We start from the raw sequence: 22,183 nt of genomic DNA, 5'->3' as shown, positions 1-22,183 counted from the left end.
TACATGTTCCAAATTAAGACCTGTGCATTAGACTCTTTTTTTTTTTAGACAGTCTCCCTCTGCTGCCCAGGCTAGAGTGCAATGGCACAATCTCGGCTCACTACAACCTCTACCTCTAGGGTTCAGACGATTCTCCCGCCTCAGCCTCCTGAGAGGCTGGGATTACAGGCGCCCACCAACATGCCAGGCTAATTTTGTATTTTAGTAGAAATGGAGTTTCACCATGTTGGTCAGGTTGGTCTCGAACTCCTGACCTCAGATGATCCACCCACCTCGGCCTCCCAAAGTGTTGAGATTACAGGCATGAGCCACCGCACACAGCCCTGTGCCTTAGATTCTTATATCTGCAACTAGCATAAGTTTGTGAAATAACATACATATTTAGAAAAATCACGTGGTACCATGACAAACCTGTCATTGCCTTCTTTCCAAATCCACCTGCAATTCAGTAAAGAAGAAAGGAGCTTCAAAGGAACACGGTATGAGGAGCGACCAGAAAGGATCTTAACATAGGGCAGTGGTAGTAACATGGTTAACCATTTGCAACTGCTGGTCAAGTGATAGTGTTTGAGATAGAGGAAGGCCAACAGCCAGAAAATTTCATGAGGAAACAGACATTAAAATGTTTTGATACGTTTAAGGGCCGGGCATGGTGGCTCACGCCTGTAGTCCTAGCACTTTGGGAGGCTGAGGCCGGGGATCACTTGAGGTCTGGAGTTCGAGACCTGCCTGGCCAACATGGTGAAACCCTGTCTCTACTAAAAATACAAAACTAGCTGGATGTGGTGGCGCGTGTCTGTAATCCCAGCTACTCGGGAGGCTGAGGTGGAAGAATCACTTGAACAGGGGAGGTGGAGGTTGCAGTGAGCCGAGATCGCGCCACTGTACTCCAGCCTGGTAACAGAGCGAGACTCCGTCTCAAGAAAAAAAAAAAAAAAAGAAAGAAAGAAAAAGAAAAAAAGCTTGCAGTTCCATCAACTCATGAAATAGTTCTTAAAGCTTCTTATTCATGTAAGGTCTCATCCCATTACAGACGTTTCTGTTATAATACCAAAAACGCGTTCCTGAAAAATCTTACTTTCTGCAAGATACATACAAATAAGAGGTGCTTATGCAATCAACAGGATTAAGGGATAGACCATTCAAAACCTACAGAACATTATAACCAGGACAAAATAAAACCAGTACCAATTCTAATAAAAATACTACTTTTAAATCTCTACTAGTGTAACCTTAAACCCCATGACTTGTACTTTCTCCTTGAGACGTAGTCTTTAAAAGCACTGCTTCTCATAAACCATTTTAATCAAAATAAAAAATCAGATCCATGATATAGCCTTCTTCATTAATCCATTGTTTTAACATAGGGAGAATGTAGCTTCTTCATCTGCATTCTTCAGCTTTATCAGACAGCTTAACTTTAGGGGCTTCCCGCTGCACTTACAATAGAACTAAATGTCTTATTTTTCGTGGTCCGGAACAGCGCTGTCCAACAGAACTTTCTGTAATGATAGAAATGTATCTGCACTATCTAAAATGGTAGCTGCAGCCACATGTGATGATTGAGCACTTAAAATGTGGCTAGTGCAACGGAGGAACTGAATTTTTACCTAATTTTACTTTATTTTAACTCAAATTTAAATAGCCACATGTAGTTAGTGACTAACACATTGGACAATATAGCTATAGGGCTTATCTTCTTACCAACTACACTATGTTTTGCAATTTCTTGCCATCTAGGTAGCCAAGATGAGGTTTGTAAGATACCCCCACCACACACACCCGCATCCGCATTACTTTTGCATTCTCATTTTTCATGACGCTCCCACTCTTTGTCTACTTTCTGATTATGATTTTTAAATTCCTCTAATATGCCACTTTATTTCTATCTTCTGGGCCGAAGAACATGTTGTTCTCTCTGCCCTCCTCGCCCTAATCCTTAGCCTAACTTCTAATTTTTCAGGTCTCAGTCAAAGCGTTACTTTCTCCAAAGAGCCTCCGCTAACCCCCGGCAACCTATATTAGGTTCTTCCCACTCTTCTGTTGTCTGTCTAGAACTCTTTTCCTTGCTAACACTTAAAATTTGTGATCATCAGTTTATCTATGTTTACTGACTTTCTTGACTGCAGAAACTGAATCTATTTTGTTTACCACAGCATCTCAGTACCTAACGGAATGCTTTGTATTCCGTTTTTTGTATTTGTGAGAGGGAAAAATGAAAGACTGGGCCACATCATCAGGACATCCGACCTCCAACAATCAGAACTTAAAAATCCTCCTAGCCGCACCACAAGGCAGATCCGCGTCCTCGCTCCCCAAGCAAAGTTGGCCTCAACTGATCTGGAGCAAGGACGCCTCAGCTCAGTACGCCGCTCCCTCCCTCCCCTCCAGCCAGGGAACGGAGGCCTACGTAACCTCCGCTTCATCCCTTCTTCAAAAGGGGAATGAGGCAGCGGTAGAGCCACTGTGAGCGTCGGCCACCACGTACCTTACACATCGAGGACGTGGCCATGGCCTTACTGGCTCTGCGGATCCCAGATGCACTCGGGATTTCCCGCGCGCCCTCGCGCCTGCAGTGCAGAGGTTAGTGGCGAGTCACGCAGCTTCTTGATTGGCTGGCATCACTCTCCGGGGCGGGCTTCCGGCGCGAGGGGCGGGGCGTTTAAGGAGGTGGGGCGAGGCCGGGACTGGCGGACTGCGGCGCACTTCCCTAGAAGCGGACATGGCGTGCGGCTTTCGCAGGGCTATAGCTTGCCAGGTATGGATCCCGGAGCGCGCAGGGGAGTCCATGCGGAGCTAGGGACCCCAAAGGCTTTTCACCGCTGCGGGCCAGTCCTCAGTCAGCTGGAGGGTGGGTCCCACGGAATTCTGTTAGTTTCTACCACGTCCTCCCCCTTCTTGAGCTGGTAGGGCTCCAGAAGTCCTGTGGAGGGTCGGCTGGGATCAGTTTGTCTTGGTGAAAAGTAAACTTTGAAAGGTACCTGGTGCTTCACTCCTTCCCACCCCACAGCTTAGTATGCTTTACCTGGGTGGAAAGTCATTAGACCATGATTAAACCCCATAGAAGTTAGTGTTCTTTTTTTTGTTTGTTTTTTTTTGGTTTTTTTTTTGTTTTTTTTTTGTGTTTTTTTTTTTTGAGACGGAGTCTTGCTCTTTCGCCCGGGCTGGAGTGCAGTGGCCGGATCTCAGCTCACTGCAAGCTCCGCCTCCCGGGTTCCCGCCATTCTCCTGCCTCAGCCTCCGGAGTAGCTGGGACTACAGGCGCCCGCCACCTCGCCCCGCTAGTTTTTTGTATTTTTAGTAGAGACGGGGTTTCACCCTGTTAGCCAGGATGGTCTCGATCTCCTGACCTCGTGATCCGCCCGTCTCGGCCTCCCAAGAAGTTAGTGTTCTTTACACTTTAGTGACGTTAATGATGGGTGTGGGTTGTTCTTAAGAAGTAACTCATTTTAAAACTGCTTATTTCCCTTGCAGTCACTTAGGTAGTCAACCCTAGAATTATTTTTGGTAATTCCCAAAGATATACGAACTATCTGAGACTCAGTTTTTCTTGGTTCAGGGTCATATTTGAACACCTCTGTTGTGAGGAAGGGCTTACAAAATTGCAATATACTTGCTTTGTTTTGTTTTTCCTTTTTATGGAGAACGGAGTCTCGCCATCTTGCCCAGGCAGTCCTCAAACTCCTGGGCTCAAACTGTCCTCCCTCCTCTGCTTCCCTAAGACCTAGGATTATAGGCATGAGCCACTGCGCTGGGCAAAATTGCAGTATAAACGTGTAATTAATCAAAAAGAACTTTTTAGGACTCACTGGCCACCCTTGGAAGGAAACTTTCTATTGTGGTCTCGACTAACCCATTTCCTTCTGATTAATGGATGTATTAGTGGATGTAATTAGCCTGATGTATAATTTATCTTAGCTCATTTTTACAGTGTTTCTAGACATTTGTGGGGAAATCCCTCTGCCTTGTCTTCATGCTTATAGATATACTGCCCTGTCCAGTGATAATTCGCCAAATATCACCAACATGACATTTTGTTAAGACAGCTGAATTTATTGCTTACTGGGATAAGAAAGAACACTGCTTAGAGCTTTGGTAGTGTATTAAACTGGGAAAGCAAGGTCAGATTTTACTGATGGGTATGGCTTAAGGCTGGTCTTTCAGAGGCAGAGGGTAGGAGGATGTTGGAGGAAGATGGCTTGATTAGGATTGGAAACTGATCTGATACAGCAGTTTAAGATTGGTAGCAAAAGCAAAGAGTGCAAGGAGCCTTAAGGTATAAACTGTTGAGGTTTTCTAAATTGGAAGAACTAATAGACCTGGCATGTGGCTCAGCTGCCTATAATCCCAGCACTTCGGGAGGCCGAGGTGGGAGGATGGCTTGAACCCAGGAGTTTGAGACCAGCGTGGACAACATAGGGGGACCCCGTATCAACAAAAATTTGTTTTAAAAAGTAACCAGGCCTGATGGTGCACCTCTGTAGTCCTAGCTGCTTGAAAGGCTGAGTCTGGAGGATCACTTGGACGGCCCCATGAGTTTGAGGCTACAGCGAGCTGTGATTGTGCCACTGTACTCCAGGGGGGCCACAGAGTGAGACCCTGTAAACAAAAAATAAAAGTAAATCGTGAAAAGCTAATAGATTTATCATGAAGTTCTTATAATGAATGATTAAGTTATTTGGTCAGAAGTCTTCTAGAACAGTAAAGTTATGCCAATGAAGACAAAGAAATAATAAATTCATGTTAATGTAGACAGTAAACCATATCATGGCAGGTAGTTTTGGACCTTAGTATATAAGCTGTGTGTGAGGGTAGATGGTTTCCATTCTTAGCCCTTAAATCAAGGTAGTGCCATGATGAGAAACAAATTGTGTTTAGTTTTGCAAAGGCTATGTTCTTTGTAAAGAATGTAAATTGGGCCAGGCATGTGGCTCACACTTGTAATCCCAGCACTTTGAGAGGCCAAGGTGGGAGGATCCCTTGAGCCGGGACATTGAAGACCAGCCTGGACAACATAGGGAGACCCCCACCTCTACAAAAAATAAAAAATGAAACTTAGGTGTAGCGGCACATGCCTATGGTCCAGGCTCCTTGGGAAGCTGAGGTGGGAGGATCATTTGGGCCCAGGTGGCTGAAACAGCAAGCTCTGATTGCACCACTGCACTCTAGCCTGGGGAACAAAGTGAGACCCTGTCTCAAAACAAAGGTAATTTGGAGAAACAAGAACTAATATATCAAGTATATATTTGTGCTAATTACTATACATTCACATTTAAGCTCATGGCAGCCCTATGATATAGAAGTATTAACCTTATATAATTGAGTGAGTTGAGATCCACAGAGATTAAATAACCTACCCAAAGCCACATCATCAATAAATTGTAGAGTTGGTTTATCAACAGAAATCTAACTTTAAAATGATATCTTTCCTATATACTGTGCTGTTTGTGAAAGCACGAAGCATAATCCAATCATTGAACAGAATCTAATGGATTTATACAGCAGTGTAAATTATGCAGATATGTATCTGTTTCTCTGAATATAGAGTTATTGGGGAATGACCTGAAACTTGAGGATAAATAAGAATATTTTCAATACATTAGGACATGGGGAGAAAAGAGCAAAGAAAAAAAATGTTCAGTACAGTTTGAGCATCCCAAAGCTGGAAATCTGAAATGCTCCAAAATTTGAAACTTTTTGAGTGTGGACATGATACTCAAAGGAAATGTTCATTGGAGACTTTCAGATTTTCAGATTAGGAGCTGGGTATGGTGGCTCATGCCTATAACCCCAGCACTTGGGGAGACTGAGACAGGTGGATCACTTGAGAGTGGCTAATTTTGTATTTTTAGTAGAGATGGGGTTTGTCCATTTTGGTCAGTCTGGTCTCGAACTCCCGAACTCAGGTGATCTGCCTGCTTTGGCTTCCCAAAGTGCTGGGATTACAGGCATGAGCCACCAGGCCTGGCCCAGCTAGTTCATTTTAATTTTGTGTACTTTTAATTTTGAAATAATTTCAGACTTAACAAAAAGTTGTGATAATAGTACAAAGAACTCCAAATCCTCTTTATCTAGATTCAGCAGCTATTAACATTTTGCCACATTTGCTTCATCATTCTATATAATTTTTTCCTGTGTCATTTGAGAGTAGGTTTCATACGTAATGCTCCTTTACCTCTTAATATGTAATTGTTTATTTCCTAAGAACAAGGCTTGTTTTACATGACCACAGTACAGTTATTAGATTCATATAATGTTGATAAAATGCTTTAACTTATAGTCCATGTTCCAGTCTTGTTGATTTTTTTTCCTATAAGGGATCACAAATTGCATTTAGTTTCGTGTAACCTGGTACATTTTAAGTAGCTTTACGCTCTCCTTATTAACTTACATCTACGTAGCTTGATAGAGGAGCTACCCTGCTAATGGTGAGCAGGAAGGCCAGCTTTCTTGACTCTGCTAATGAGTTTATTATCAAATTTCAGGTGTGGCCTCAAGAAGCAATTAAACTAGTTGTCCAGTTGTTGTCATTTAGTCCTGAGGTGCAACATGTATGTTGGGAAGATATTCAGCCACATTAGGGTAAACAGCAGGACTGACTGAATTATCTAGGTTTGTACTGTGCTTTGCTTCTAATCTATTCTCACAGACCCACCAGCATTCCATTCTGCTTAGAACCACAAGTTGTATCATAACCATACTACAGCAGAAACAAACAAACAAAACAAAACACTATCATCAGAGCAAACAGGCAACCTACAGGGTAGCAGAAAATTTTTGCAATCTATCCGACAAAGGTCTAATACCCAGAACCTACAAGGAACTTAAACAAAACAACCCCATTAAAAAGTGAGCAAAGGACATGAACAGGCACTTCTCAGAAGAAGACATTTATGCGGCCACAAACATTTGAAAAAAAGCTCAACATCACTGATCATTAGAGAAATGTAAATCAAAACCACAATGAACTACTATCTCATGCCAGTCAGAATGGCGATCGTTAAAAAGTCAAGAAACAACAGATGCTGGTGAGATTGTGGAGAAATAGGAGCGCTTTTATACTGTTGGTGGAAATGTAAAGTAGTTCAGCCATTGTGGAAGATGGTGTGGCGATTCCTTAAAGATCTAGTACCAGAAATACCATTTGGCCCAGCAATTCCATTGCTGGGTATATACCCAAAGGAATATAAATCATTCTACTGCAAATATACATGCACGTGGATGTTCACTGCAGCACTATTCACAATAGCAGAGACGTGGAATCAACCCAAATGCCCATCAGTGATAGACTAGATAAAGAAAATGTGGTTGGTACATATACACCATGGAATACTATGCAACTGTAAAAAGGAATGAGATAATGTCCTTTGCAGGGACATGAATGGACCCAGAAACCATTATTCTCAGCAGACTAATGCAGGAACAGAAACCCAAACACTGCACATTGTCGCTGAACAATGAGAACACATGACCATGGGGAGGGGAACAATACACACCAGGGCTTGTTGGGGGTGGGGTGGGAAGAGGGAGAGCATTAGGAAAAATAGCTAATGCATGTGGTGCTTAATACCTGGGTGATGGGTTGATAGGTGCAGCAAACCACCATGGCACACGTTTATCTATGTAACCTGCACATCCTGCACATGGACCCCAGAACTTAAAATTAATTTTAAAAAAGAACCATGCTAAATTTATTTTATTATAGTCATAATTTGCCTTCCAAATTGTTTGGGATATTCTCTTCTAAGCCCCAAAGTTTTAATGCTTTGTTTGCTTCTTGTTTGTGTCTTGAAACTAATGCAGACCTGTTCTGAGGAAAATTTCTGCATATGTGGGAGGGCTTCTGCACTGGCTCTTGGTGCAAACCTACAGTGCCTGACTTGGTAGTGTTGGAGAATCAGAAGTGAGGAACAACTGGGGTAATTGCCTTTTTAGACTCATGGCCTATAGATTACGTTAATATGGATACAAATGCAGAGCTAATTTTCATAAGATGATGTCAATTTTGCCACCTGAATGTCTGGTTGCTAAAGATATGGATCCCTTTTTCATTAACAAAAATAGTTTTTTATGCATTTATCATAGATTTTGATACTGAACCTGGCAAGTTTAGCTCCAATCTGAATTTAGTACCTATCTAGAGCCATACAGAACATTTTTTGACTTTGTGCTCAGTTTTCTGAGTACTAGAGGTAGGAATCATATTTGCTGCTGTATCAGAGAAATAAATGGTTGAGGACTGCTGACAAGCTAATTGATTGGTGTGCTTTCCTATTGAATGCTCTGCAGCCAAAGATTCTATTCTATTAGAATCTCTGATATTAGGTTCCTAAATCTAAAGTTTAGAATTGTGCTTAGTACATTGTAAGCACTCAATACATATTAGCCATTCTTATATTACATATTAGAATCTCTGATCTTAGGTTCTCACACGAGATCTGGCAGTTGTGAATTTTCACTTGATATTCCCTTAAGTGCTTCCTCTTAGACGTAAATAAGTAAACAAATAAATAAAAGGCCAGGCGCAGTGGCCAATGCCTGTAATTTCAGCACTTTGGGAGGCTAAGGTGGAAGTATTGCTTGAGTCCAGGAGTTCAAGACCAGCTTGGGCAATATACTGAGGTATAGTGAGACCTCATCTCTACAAAAACCTGAAAAATAAAAAGTGCTTTTTTTTTTTTTTTGAGACAAAAGTTTCACTCTCGAATTCCTGACCTCAGTTAATCCACCCACCTCAGCCTCCCAAAGCACTGGAATTACAGGCGTGAGCAACTGCACCTGGCAAACAGTGCTTCTTGCTTTCAACCTCAGATTTGCTCCTCATTCAATGTGTTATTTAGTTTATTTCTCAAGGACGGTGCCTAATTTTGTGGATTTTATTTCTCTGTTAAAATTTTCGGGTTTACTGTCACAGTCTTTTATTCTCATCGTGTAACCTTTTTAGGATATTTTACTCTGTGAAACTTTTATGAGTTTGAGGCCTAAAGAAGATAGTTATCAGTGGACCTTCTTTTCACTTGTGCTAGTCCTAGGTGAAGCCCAATGCCAGGTGAAACAGCCCTACCTGAAGGGAGCAAAAAAATAAATAAATAAACCCTGAAGCTAAACAAACCCATTGGTCACATTCTGATCCAAGAAAGCTCTAAATCCAATCTCAGAGACAGTTGAAGAGAGTCGTATTACTCCTAGAATAATTCTGAACCTATTAGATTGCAAGTGAACTTAAAACCATGCTCCATGCTTGGTGGCTCTCAATTTGTTTTCTTTTTCTTTCCTCTCTCTGTCTCTCTCTTTTTTTTTTTTTTTTATGCTGCACCCATTTGAGAGAAAGATAAACCTCTAATTGAAAACATTCACTACTTTGGGCATTGTTAAAATGGGAGACAACTGCTCTCTCCCTAAGCCGTGGTTCTTAAGCACTAGCTGCAGACTTGAATCACCTGAGAAGCGTTTATAACTACTTAAGCCCAGGCCCTTTGGCCTGAGTTAGGGCATCGGCCTAGAAGTTATAAAAATGATCAGGTGATTCAGATGTTCATCCAGGCTTGATAACGACTACCCAACGGCTACCCAGAGGCAGAAAGCTGTAGGACAGTGGTCTCTCTGCACATTAGAACCTGGGGAACTTTTTATATCCTGCTGCCCAGAGCCCACTTTGTATTAATTAAATCAGAATATTTGCACATGGGAGCCAGGCAGGTTTTCCTAAAGATTTCCGGTGGTCATTCCCATATACAGCAAAGTGTTGGAACTGCTGGTGTAGTGTAGTGACTAAGAACATTGACCGTGGAAGACTCAGGTTTATATCAGCTTCTCCTCTGATAGATTTTTAAGTTTTCTTCACCTCGTCTGTAAAATCTGGAAAATTATTTAGCTACCGTATAGATGTGTCATCAGGATGCAAGGTATTAATACATATGGAGTGCTGAGAATTGTGTTTGGTACGTAGTATGTATTCAGTATCAGTAAATATTAGTCTGTCTTTTTTTTTTTTTTTGAGATGGAGTCTCGCTGTATGTCTCTCAGGCTGGAGTGCAGTGGCATCATCTCAGCTCACTGCAACCTCTGCCTCCCAGGTTCAAGCAATTCTCCTGCCTCAGCCTCCTGAGTAGCTGGGATTATAGGCGCCAGTCACCACGCCTGGCTAATTTTTTTGTATTTTTAGTAGAGACAGGGTTTTGTCATGTTGGCCAGGCTGGTCTTGATCTCCTGACCTCAGGTGATCCGCCTGCCTCGGCCTCCCAAAGTGCTGGGATTACAGGCGTGAGCCACTGCGCCCAGCCAATATTAGTCATCATTATGTTATTTTAGAATATCTCAGGGTGGGGTATTTTGAATACCCCTCGGCCTCTCAACACCATTCTAGGCTTAGCAAGCACCATGTGAAGTTAGTAAACAGTACATGTCTGAGCCATACTACTTAACGTTCAATAGGAATTCCTTAAACGTACTTTTAAAGTTGTGATTTGGTAAAGGAAAAGTTCTCATTTTTGCAAAATAATGCCTGCTTGTTTTAAAGAATTAAGCAATACAGAAAGATGCAAAGAATTTTTTTAACTACCCCATAAATCCTCATCAACACTGACTTTTATTTTTAGGTATATTTCTATGCAGATATACAGACAGAAAAGAAGAAGGAAGGAAAATAGGAAGGAAAACCAGATAAATATACTTTTTACAAAATCCAGGCTGTATTGTAATAGTTTTTATTTTTCAGAATGTTATTTTTAAGTTTTACAATGGAAAAAATGTCCAACATACTGAAAAGTAAAATAGTATTATTCCTCACGTGCTTATTACTGAAATGCTGTTTTATTTTTATCATTTTTATTTTGTTTTTATTTTTAAATAGAGATGGGGGTCTCACTATGTTATCCCAGGCTGGTCTCAAACTTCTGGCATCAAGTGATCCTCTACCTCGACCTCCCAAAGTATTGGGATTACAGGCATGAGCCACCACGCTTGGCCTGAAATGCTGTTTTAAGTGAAAATGTTAAAAGTAGGTTTGTTTGAATTTGGTGAAAAACCAAAGTGCAGTTCAAAGAATTAGTGATGTATTTCCTAAATGAGGTTTTTACAGTAAGAAAAGAAATTGTGAAAAACATTACAATTTGTAGTGTTTTTACAAAAGATCTTCATGTTTCAAATTTAGACAGCATCACCTTCAACCATAAGGGATGAAGACATTGGCACTCTCACAGATGATTTAACTTTCTTCCACCTTTACCAATTTGTGTTGGGTAACATTCTCACTCAGTTAATAACATTTATATTCCGTTTAGTAACCATATCTGCACAGCTTGTCTCCTGTTCATTTTATGTTGAAGCAGATAATATACTTACCACCAATCTTTTTCCTGATGTATGGCTTAATTGGCTGTATTTAAGAAATTATGACTTCTTAGAAAAAGTAATCCTAGAAATATCAAAAGGAGGCTTAATCTTTAGAAAATTACCATGTTCAGAAATAAGGCTGGGTGCAGTGGCTCACACCTATAATCCCAGCACTTTGGGAGGCTGGGGCAGGATAATTGTTTGAACCCAGGAGTTTGAGACCAGCCTGGACAACAAGGTGAGATACGCCGTCTCTACAAAAAATACGAAAAACTAGCCAAGCGTGGTGGTGTACACCTGTAATCCCAGCTACTCAGGAGGCTGAGGTAGGAGGACTGATTGAGCCCAGGAGTTGGAGGCTGCAGTGAGCCATCATTATACCACTGCATTCCAGCCTGGGCAACAAAGTGAGACCCTGTCTCAGAAAACAACAACAAAAGAGTCAAAATCTTTCTTTTAGAAATAAAGGAATAACACTGATTGTTTAGTTCTTATCTCAGATTTTTTCTCCTGATACCACAGATGCAAATGCATAGGGCAATCCCAATGTAATTGTAAAATTTTCCAATCTTCCTGTGTTGGCAATTAATTCAAATTAGAAAACAACTGAGCAGGTGAAACAAACACACTAGTTTGCAACTTCTTTATTGAATGAATCTATTCCTATTTAATATCACTATTAAATTATCTGCTTTGACCAGATCATGATCTTTGTGATTTAATGTGACTACAAAGTACATTTATTTCATTTTCCATGGAGTTTTCTTGATTGGGTGCTTTATTTTCAAAATTTAGCAACTTAACCAGCATTCATCTCAGTGTTGAGTTTTCTGTATATTTTCTTGACATAATTTATCTTGATCTGTAGATTCAGTTTGTCTTTTTTAATTGAAATATGTTAATCATAGAAAAGAACGTAGTTAATACTTATGTGCCCCACACCCAGCTTCGAAAATAAAATATTACAAATACTTTTAAATTCCCAAGAGAGTACCCATCTCTGGCAAACTCTTTCCTCACACAATAGGTAATGTCTGTCTTGAAATTTGTGTTTGTTATACCTGTGAATGTCACTCATTGCCTATGAATGTATCTCTAAATAGTATTATTTTACAAGTTATTAAATTTTAGATAAATTATATCAAGGTATAATTATCTTTGTGTAGCTGCAGCTTGGATTTTTTTGTTTGACTCCATTTTTAAAAAAGACTTATCCAACTGGGCGCAGTGGCTCACACCTATAATCCCAGCACTTTGGGAGGCCGAGGCGGGTGGGTGACTTGAGGTCAGGAGTTCGAGACTAGCCTGGCCAACATGGTGAAACCCTGTCTCTACTAAAAATACAAAAATTAGCTGGGCATGGTGGGCACCTGTAATCCCAGCTACTCGGGAGGCTGAGGCAGGATAATTCCTTGAACCCAGGAGGCAGAGGTTGCAGTGAGCCGAGATCACACCATTGCACTCTAGCCTGGGTGACAAGAGCGAAACTCCATCTCAAAAAGAAAAAAAAAAAGATTTATCCATAATGATGCATGGAGGTCTAGTTATTTGATTTTAGTGCTGAATGGTGTGCCATAGCAGTAGTGTACCACGATTTATATTTGGTTTTTTATTTGGTGGAAGTTTTTCCCTTTATTGTTTATATTGTGCCGTCTCCCATCACCTTGGTCACACCTCTGATTCCAGCTGCGACAGTTGTAAATACAGGCTTGTAACTATTTACACAGGTGTAAATAGTTTCGTGTGTGCTTCCATTCACTTATTGCTAATAGTGCCTCATCTCTCTGAAGCTTGCTGGTCCCAGCACATACATAGCTCCAGTGTGGTGAAATTATTTTGGATAGAGAATTCTGGTGGACACTATGTATGTATTTTAGGAGGTACTGTGGAAAGTAAGCCTCTATTGCTTATAGCAATGACTTTGATGGCATAATCTTGTATTAACTTTTCTTCCTTCCCTCTCTCATCACTTCTGCCCTCAGGAACCATCTCCCAAATAAACTGCTTGACTGCAAGTCTTTTTCTCAGGCCCTGCTTTTGGGGAAGCCAAGGAGTGAGTGAGTGAGTGTGAGAGAGAGAGAGAGAGAGAGTGAGAGTGTGTGTGTGTGTGTGTGTGTGTGTGTGTGTTTTCTGTTTTGTAGGATTCATCTCTGTGGCTTCTGATAAGTGAGACCAAGTTAGGAGCCCTGCCAAATAAGGCTGCCCCATTCTGCTTCAGAATCTGTAGTATCTTTTCTTGGAGATCTCTTTTGAAGTTTGTGGCTTTGAATTTTGTCTCTATTCTTATGATTGGTTGCTAGGGAAGCAGTCTGCCTTCCTTCCTTCCTGTCTGCGTGTTTGTTTACTAGTCGTCTTTCTTTTTGTATTTTAGGGACACCAATTTTCCTAAGGTTGGATTATCTTTCTTCAATTCTATGTATTTGTCTGATTACATTAATCTTTGTATTCTCAGATTGGTTCTTCTGTGTCATAGTTTTTTTTTTTTCAATTATGACTATACTCATGTTTCTTAATTATTAGTTTTATGGTAAAAAGTTTTATCATCAATTTTTAAACTCCTTTTTTTTTTTTTTTTTTTTTTTTTTTTTTGTTTTTTTTTTTTTTTTCAGTTTTTTCCAAGATTTATTGAAGCAGAAAAAGTTGGTCAGATACTTGCTGGAAAAAAAGCAGTTTTAATGATATTCAAAATACCTTTTAAAAGTATTCTAGCACAAGATTTTTCCGTAAACTAGATTATGTTGTAAACTTTTTTCTAAATCTTTTAGGAGTGTCGGTTGTTAAGAACTAGAGCTTATTCCTATTCCAAATCTATCTTGCGCTCCTGAAAAACTGCAGAAAGGCACTTGAAAGCTGTTTCTTTAAGATATGGATTTCTTTTTTATTTTTGCTGGTAATATATTGCTGCACTGAGTGTGTGCAATTTTTATTCAAGGTCATCGTGATGCTGAGAAGTTTCGTTGATAACCTGTCCATCTCTAGTTTCAACCGTCTTAATCAGAAGTGTCCTTTTTGAGTGGGTGTCCACCAGAGGGAGTGAATCCAGATTAGTTTCCCTCAGGTTCAGGGAGGAAAAGTTTGGAAGAGGCAGAGAAATCCTGCTCTCCTCGCCTTCCAGCAGCTTCCTGTAGGTGGCAATCTCAATGTCAAGGGCCATCTTAACATTGAGCAGGTCTTGGTATTCACGAAGGTGACGAGCCATTTCCTCCTTCATATTCTGAATCTCATCTTGCAGACGGCCAATAGTGTCTTGGTAGTTAGCAGCTTCAACGGCAAAGTTCTCTTCCATTTCACGCATCTGGCGTTCCAGGGACTCATTGGTTCCTTTAAGGGCATCCACTTCACAGGTGAGGGACTGCACCTGTCTCCGGTAGTCATTGGACTCCTGCTTTGCCTGGCGCAGGGCGTCATTGTTCCGGTTGGCAGCCTCAGAGAGGTCAGCAAACTTGGACTTGTACCATTCTTCTGCCTCCTGCAGGTTCTTGGCAGCCACACTTTCATATTGCTGACGTACATCACGCAGGGCAGCCGTGAGGTCAGGCTTGGAAACATCCACATCGATTTGGACATGCTGTTCCTGAATCTGAGCCTGCAGCTCCTGGATTTCCTCTTCGTGGAGTTTCTTCAAAAAGGCAATCTCTTCTTGCAAAGATTCCACTTTGCGTTCAAGGTCAAGACGTGCCAGAGACGCGTTGTCAACATCCTGTCTGAAAGATTGCAGGGTGTTCTCGGCTTCCTCTCTCTGAAGCATCTCCTCCTGCCTAAACTCCTTTTAAAATGCACTCTTGTTTTTTCATCTTGTCTTCTAGTTCTTGTTTATTCTATTCACATTCTCAGTAAGTTCCAAATCCTGAAGCATTCGTGAATAATGTTCTTCATATTCATTGGGTTACATTTTTCTCCTGGGCAGAGTTCTTTGATCTGTTGTATGCTACACTTTTTTCCAGCTATCTATCTTCTGGTCTGTGCCTCCCTCCCTACTCTCTCTCTCCCTATTTTTGTTTATTTCAATTTGATCAGCTACTGGTGATGCCTGTTCTTTTTCCTCTTGCTCATGCTTGACAGCTCTGCCCCACCTTTCCATTTGTTTGCATATTGTGTGGATGACTTCTTCACTCCTCATGTCACATTTGTTCTGGGCTTACCTCACCTTTGTGGTTGCAAAAATATAAACTCTGCCCCCTTTCCATTCCTCTTTTGTCTCTCTTTCCAGTAGGTCATGGTGACCTGTACACATTATTTCTCCACTCTGACATGGTATATTAAATTTTTACAAACTAGCCCTGATATTTTTCTGTCTTCCTGTAAAAACTACTCCTTTGGTTCTTACTGCTCACACAACACCATATCAAGGTTTGCTTTCTGCAGTAGGAGAATGTATTGTGTTTTCATTGGAAAGACCTTCGGTGTGTTACCTTAGAATTTTTACTTTTGCTGGAAATTGGTGGAATATCTGTCTTACTTATTGTTTCCCACAACTTAGGCAGCATCTTCTAGTTGCAAGAGGGAAAAATAATGGAATTTATTCAATTTGTTTTTCTCCAGATTTGAGGTGTTAATGAGAATTGTTAATTCATCTCTGACTTCTGATACATGAGGACCAAGTTAGCCTTGCCAAACAGGGCTGTTCCATTCTCCTCCAGAAGCTATTGTATTTTTACTTGACTATCTATCACCTTTGAGGTTTATGACTTTGAGCTCTTCCTGTCTTGTGTATTTGCTGCTGGAGAACCAACCTACTTACCTGTTTGCTCTCTACTTTCTTTCCTTCCTTTTCTTTTTGATGTTGGTTGAAGATTATGTGAAGAAGCTTTCATTCACTACTTTATCCCAGAAATCTTCATGTTTTTTTTTAATTGTGAAAAAATTTGCCATCTTAACCATTTTTAAGTATACAGTTCAGTGGCATTAGGTACATTTACATTGTGCAACCATCACCACCGTCTATCTGTGGAACAGTTTTTGTCTTGCACAACTATCACTCTACCCATTAAACAGTAACTGCAGAGGCCAAGGTGGGCAGATCACAAGGTCAGGAGATAGAGACCATCTTGGCTAACATGGTGAAACCCCGTCTCTACTAAAAAAATTTAAAAAATTAGCCTGGCATGGTGGTGGGCACCTGTAGTTCTAGCTACTTGGGAGGCTAAGGCAGGAGAATGGTGTGAACCCAGGCGGCAGAGCTCACAGTGAGCCAAGATGGCACCACTGCACTTAAGCCTGGGCGACAGAGCAAGACTCCACCTCAAAAAAAATAAATAAAATAAAATAAAACAATAACTCCACATTCACCCCAACCCCCTTTTTCTTGTTTGTTTGTTTTAAAATTTACATTATATAAGAATGTTTCTATACTGATATGGTTTGGCTCCCTGTCCCCACTCAAATCTCATGTTCAGTTGTAATTCCCAGTGTTGGAGGTGGGGCCTGGTGAGAGGTAATTGGATCATGGGGATGGTTTCTGATGGTTTGGCACCATTCCCCTAGTGCTGCCTCAGTGATAGAATTCTCACAGGATCTGGTTTAAAAGTGTGTAGCATCTCTGCCTTCGCTCTTTTCCTCCTGCTCCCACCATGTAAGATGTGCCTGCTTCCCTTTCGCCTTCTGCCATGATTGAATTTTCTGAGGCCTCCCCATACATGCTTCCTGTACAGCCTGTGGAACCATGAGCCAAGTAAACTTTTATTCATGAATTACCAGTCTCAGTTATGTCTTTACAGCAGTACAAGAACAGACTAATTGTACATGTATCTTTTGTGAAACTGCTATTGAAACTACTGTCTTGTTATTTATATCTTATGAGTAAGAAAAAGTAGTCTTAGAAGTACTTTCAGGAAAACTTCATTCCTGCTCTTTACTGAATATATATATGTGTGTATATATATACACATAAACATATATACACACATATATGTTTATACACATATGTACACATATATATACACACATATATATGTTTATACACACACATATATATGTTTACCCTATATTACTAGGAGTAAAATATGCTGTGTAGATAGATTCCCTTTGTACCTTGATTGCCAAGAAGCGTAAGTACCTTGAGCTTAGGGTTTTCTGGTATAATTTTATACCTCTGTTTAATTTTATGTGCTTAAGTCACCCTCAGAGCTTTTTGGTAGCAAACAAAATATAATAAGATAATACATGAGGCCGGGCATGGTGGCACAATTCATTGGAGTCCCAGCTACTCAGGAAGCTGAGGTGGAAGGATCGCTTGACACCAGGAGGGTGAGGCTGCAGTGAGCTATGATTGTGAGCCACTGCACTCCAGCCTGGGTAACAGAGTAAGACCCTGTTTCTAGGGGGGAAAAAAAAGAAGAAATTATTAAGTAGCTTTTAGTTTAGCCAAAAGAATTCTCTAAATGAGAATTGCATGTTGTTCATTTGAATGTAAGCATTTTATTGCTACCCAAGGTCACAATCTATTTGTCAGCTGAACTGCTTTGAAATTGACCTAATCACTAAGTTTTTTTTCAGCTGAATTGTAATATTTAAGATAGAAAATCTTAATGATTATGGGTAAGTTTGGGAGATGTGTCCAAAATAAACTAAAATTTTTTAAAAGGAGAAGGAAATATTTATTGCATGTTTATTATATGACATATTTTTCTTAGTCATCACAAGAGCCCTAGTTTATTGTTGAACAGGTTCATTATCCCCATATTTCAGCAGTGAAAACTATAGCTCATTCATGTAAAATTGCTTTCTCAAGGTCTCTTAACTAATAAAAGTAGAACTGGAATTTGGATCCTTTTTTTCTGAGAAATTACGATAGAACCTTTATTACAGATGTCTCTATTCTGGAAACATTTTGTACTAGCAACATGAACTGTTTCAGCCTTTATCCTATAACTGCTTTGGAAATATTTACCTACTTCTGTAAATACATCCCAAAGAAATGACTTTTTAGTAAGAAATACAGTAATTTACTTCCTAAAGTCTAGAAAATAAAAAATACTGTACCTTGAGAAGAAACTTTAAAAAATCAATCTGTACCAAGCCAAAGTGGAAATGTACAAGCCACTTAAAGAAAGTGATGTTTCCAGCTCTGCAAGTTTGGGCAAGTTTTTACAGTTAATAATGTTTGTGAAATTCAACAAATAATTTCTGTTGACAACAGGAGAGTATATGTTATTATTAATCAAGAGACAGTGGTTTTAATTTTATTGCTCTCCTGAACAATCACAAACACCCTTGAAGATGATTTCTTCTTAAACTCTTCTTACATTCTTACTTTTTCTGTTTCCGCCATCATTCCCTTCTCTTTTTCCCAACTCTACAGCCATGTAGTCTTTTGCAGAGGCCACATGAGGATTGGAGAAGTGGGGGAAAATTTGAAGACAGTTGTAAATTTATACTGGCAGTGCTGTTATTTCACTATTTTGTTTTTATGCATTTCTGAATGAAAGGATATACATATGTGTGTTAGTCTGTTCTCACACTGCTAATAAAGACATGCCTGACACTGGGTAATTTATAAAGGAAAGAGATTTAATTGACTCACAGTTCAACATGGCTGGGAAGGCCTCAGGAAACCTGTGATCATTGCCGAAGGGGAAGCAGACACATTCTTTACATGGCAGCAGCAAGGAGAAGTGTCGAGCAAAGGGTGGGGGAAAGCCTCTTTTAAAACTGTCGGATCTCGTGGGAACTAACTCACTGTCATGAGAACAGGATGGGGGAAACCACCTCCATGATTCGGTTATCTTCACCTAGTCCCTCCCATGACATGTGGAGATTTGGGGAACTATAATTAAGGTGAGATTTTGGGAGGAAATACAACCAAACCATATCAATATGGCATAGGGGTTGAGTATAGGTTCTGGTTTTAGATAGCCTGTGTTCACATCCTAGCTTTTCTTTCCACTTAGACAGGTTAAGTAAATTCCCTGTACTTCAGTTTCATCATTTATAAAATGAGGGTTGAAATAGTAGGAAAGCCTGGGATTGTTGCAAGGAAAAATTAAGGCACTTAAGACATGCCTGTCACATAGGAATAATTCAGAACTGGTGCCATGGCTCGCTCTTGTAATCCCAGCACTTTGAGGTGCAGAGGTGGGAGGTTTGCTTGAGGCCAGGAGTTAGAGGCCAGCTTGGTTGACATAGCAAGACTGTCTCTATAAAAAATAAAAAATCCGGCTGGGCATGGTAATAGTTGGTAATAGTGTTGGCCTGTAATCCCAGCACTTTGGGAGGCTGAGGCAGGTGGATCACCTGAGGTCAGGAGTTTGAGACCAGCCTGGCCAAAATGGCAAAGCCCCGTCTCTACTAAAAATACAAAAAATTAGGCCGGGCGCGGTGGCTCAAGCCTGTAATCCCTAGCACTTTGGGAGGCCGAGACGGGCGGATCACGAGGTCAGAAGATCGAGACCATCCTGGCTAACACGGTGAAACCCCGTCTCTACTAAAAATACAAAAAAACTAGCTGGGCGAGGTGGCGGCGCCTGTAGTCCCAGCTACTCGGGAGGCTGAGGCAGGAGAATGGCGTGAACCCGGGAGGCGGAGCTTGCAGTGAGCTGAGATCTGGCCACTGCACCCCAGCCTGGGTGACAGAGCGAGACTCCGTCTCAAAAAAAAAAAAAAAATACAAAAAATTAGCCGGGCGTAGTGGTGTGCATCTGTAATCCCAGCTACATGGGAGTCTGAGGCAGGAGAATCGCTTGGACGGCTGAGGCTGCAGTGAGCCGAGATCACGCCACTGCACTCCAGCCTGGGAGACAGAGTGAGACTCCATCTCAAAAATAAAAAATAAATCATTCATTACATGGGAATGTCTCTTCCACCTAACTTTGTCCAATTAGGGCAATAGTTCACAATTCTGGCTGTGTATTAGCAGTCGTGCAAGGAGCTTTTAAAAAATACAAATCCAGTAAGGCACAGTTCCTCACACTTGTAATCCCAGAACTTTGGGGAGTTGATATGGAAGGATCACATGAGGCCAGGAGTTCAAGACCAGCCTGGGCAACATAGCGAGACTCTGTGCTACAAAATATGTGTATATAACACATCCACCCCTACTATTCTAATGATTAAGCCTTTGATAGGGATGGGGATCAGATTTTCCCTATTATTTACTTGTTTATTTGTTTATTTATAAATGCTATGAGGTTTTATTTTTTATTTTTATTTTTTTTCCATCTGTTTTGTTCACTGCTGTATCCCCAATACCTGGAATAATGCCTGACACATTAGGTAGCCACTCAATATTTTTTTAATGAAAAAAATGAATTATTTGTGGATTCTCAGCGATTTATCTCCTCGCTTGCCATAATTTTTGTTTTTTTTAATTTACAAAGGTAAAATTCATTCTTTTTGCTGAACGGTTCTATTAATTTATGGTCAAATCCTCCCCTTAACCCTTGGCAACTACAGATTTATTCTTCATCCTTAGAATTTTGGGTTTTCCAGAGGATTAAATAATTGAATCATACACTATGTACCTTTTTGAATCTGGCTTCCTTCACTTGTAATGCATTTGGAGCTCATTCGTGTTAAGCATATTAATAGTTTATTCTTACAAGTGGTATTCCATTGAATGGAACAAATAATGTCAACAATCTCGCACTGTTTTGTTCTTTTTTTGATTTTTAGCTTTCCAGAGTGTTGAATCTTCCACCAGAAAACTTGATCACGTCAATATCTGCAGTTCCAATTTCCCAGAAAGAGTTAAGTATAATATGCTCGTAACAATCTAAAATATTGCTGACTTTGTTGTTTTACCAAAAAAGCAAAAAAGAATTGTTACTCTTCAATTTGTGGAATAGTCCTTGAAATTAACTATAAGATATGATTCATTATATTCAACCTATTACTCCTATTGACTTTAATAAAATTAAAATCTGTATTTTAAATACTCTGATATGGCAGATTATGTATTTTTATGTTCATTATTTTAGTTATGATAGTAACTATATTTGTAGCAAAGTCTTTGGGAACGAGGTTCAAATTCAATTCTGTAACAATAAATAAAATAACTAAAATTGTGGTTAGAATCTCAGGGTTTTTGAAGGGATATTAAAGATTGTACAACCATCTGGTGCTTGAATACTGTTGTACCATATTTATCTACTAGGTTTTTAATGTTGTGTTTGTTTATTGAGTTTCCTTTTGAGTACTCCCAGTGATAGAAAACTGTTGGTTAGGACTACACACAACTTGTAGTTGCTTTCTCTGTTATAGAGAGATATCTCTTTGTGAGTTTGGTCATCCTAAAGATTCTTGTTTACCATTTGGGTAGAAAACTTCAATTTGTGGATGAAGTATTCTCTGTCAATTAATAATGACAAGAAATTAGCTACATAGTAGGCATTTAAACCCTAAGCTTTGAAAAGAAGTAAAGATATAATTACCAGTACCATTATGTCCTTGTATTTTATTACTTTACTTTGTCAGGACTTTAAGAGTAGAATGAATATTCTTCTCAGAATAGAACAAAGAAGTAAGTGGAAAAGAAAGAGAAAGGCTACATTTGGCCTTCTAGTAAAAGCACCTTTAAAATGACCCACTGCAGCTTTTTATATATATTGACTTTCTGTAAGAGAAGCAGCCACTACCAAGAGGATCTCATGATTATATGTAAATAGGTATCACCTTCCAAACTAGTTGCCTGTTTCATAAAATCTGTAAATGACATTCTGCATAATAAAGGAAATGTTACTGGTTTGGTGTTTGTTTGTTTTGAGACCTTCTGTTGCCCAAGCTGGAGGGCAGTGGTGTGATCTCGGCTCACTACTGCCTCAAACTCCTATGTGCAAGTGATCCTCCCACCTCAGCCTCCAAAGTAGCTTGGACTACAGGCTCACGCCACTATGCCTGGCTAACTTTTTTGTAT

The 22,183-nt window shown here is 40.1% G+C and overlaps 3 protein-coding genes across 10 annotated transcripts in view; 1 reads left to right on the top strand and 2 right to left on the bottom strand.

Moving 5' to 3' along the window:
- The window catches only part of ORC3 (origin recognition complex subunit 3), an 80,836-nt gene extending 78,174 nt beyond the window's left edge, over positions 1–2,662 (bottom strand). For 4 of the 6 annotated variants that reach the window (XM_033234554.1, XM_033234550.1, XM_033234551.1 and 1 more), the window contains exon 1: positions 2,489–2,662. In XM_033234554.1, the coding sequence (XP_033090445.1) occupies positions 2,489–2,512 (24 nt within the window). In that variant the 5' untranslated portion in view covers positions 2,513–2,662. The remainder of the gene's footprint in view (positions 1–2,488) is intronic. The other 2 variants (XM_033234553.1, XM_033234555.1) reach the window with 2 other exon arrangements.
- Positions 2,659–22,183, top strand: part of RARS2 (arginyl-tRNA synthetase 2, mitochondrial) — a 76,053-nt gene continuing 56,528 nt past the window's right edge. For 2 of the 3 annotated variants that reach the window (XM_033234559.1, XM_033234560.1), the window contains exons 1-2: positions 2,659–2,758; positions 20,944–21,017. In XM_033234559.1, coding sequence (XP_033090450.1) covers positions 2,723–2,758; positions 20,944–21,017 — 110 coding nt within the window. In that variant the 5' untranslated portion in view covers positions 2,659–2,722. The remainder of the gene's footprint in view (positions 2,759–20,943; positions 21,018–22,183) is intronic. The other variant, XM_033234561.1, reaches the window with a different exon arrangement.
- Positions 13,942–18,604, bottom strand: LOC117098050 (vimentin-like). The gene is made up of 2 exons (XM_033236552.1): positions 18,587–18,604; positions 13,942–15,100 (listed from the first exon to the last, which is right to left on the bottom strand). The coding sequence occupies exons 1-2, from the start codon at positions 18,602–18,604 to the stop codon at positions 14,258–14,260; spliced, it is 861 nt and encodes a 286-aa protein (XP_033092443.1). The 3' UTR covers positions 13,942–14,257.

This window comes from Trachypithecus francoisi, unplaced genomic scaffold (genome assembly GCF_009764315.1).
Source record: "Trachypithecus francoisi isolate TF-2019V2 unplaced genomic scaffold, Tfra_2.0 Lachesis_group15, whole genome shotgun sequence".
In the NCBI taxonomy this organism is placed as follows: domain Eukaryota; kingdom Metazoa; phylum Chordata; class Mammalia; order Primates; family Cercopithecidae; genus Trachypithecus; species Trachypithecus francoisi.
This window is presented reverse-complemented; position numbering and strand designations above follow the sequence as displayed.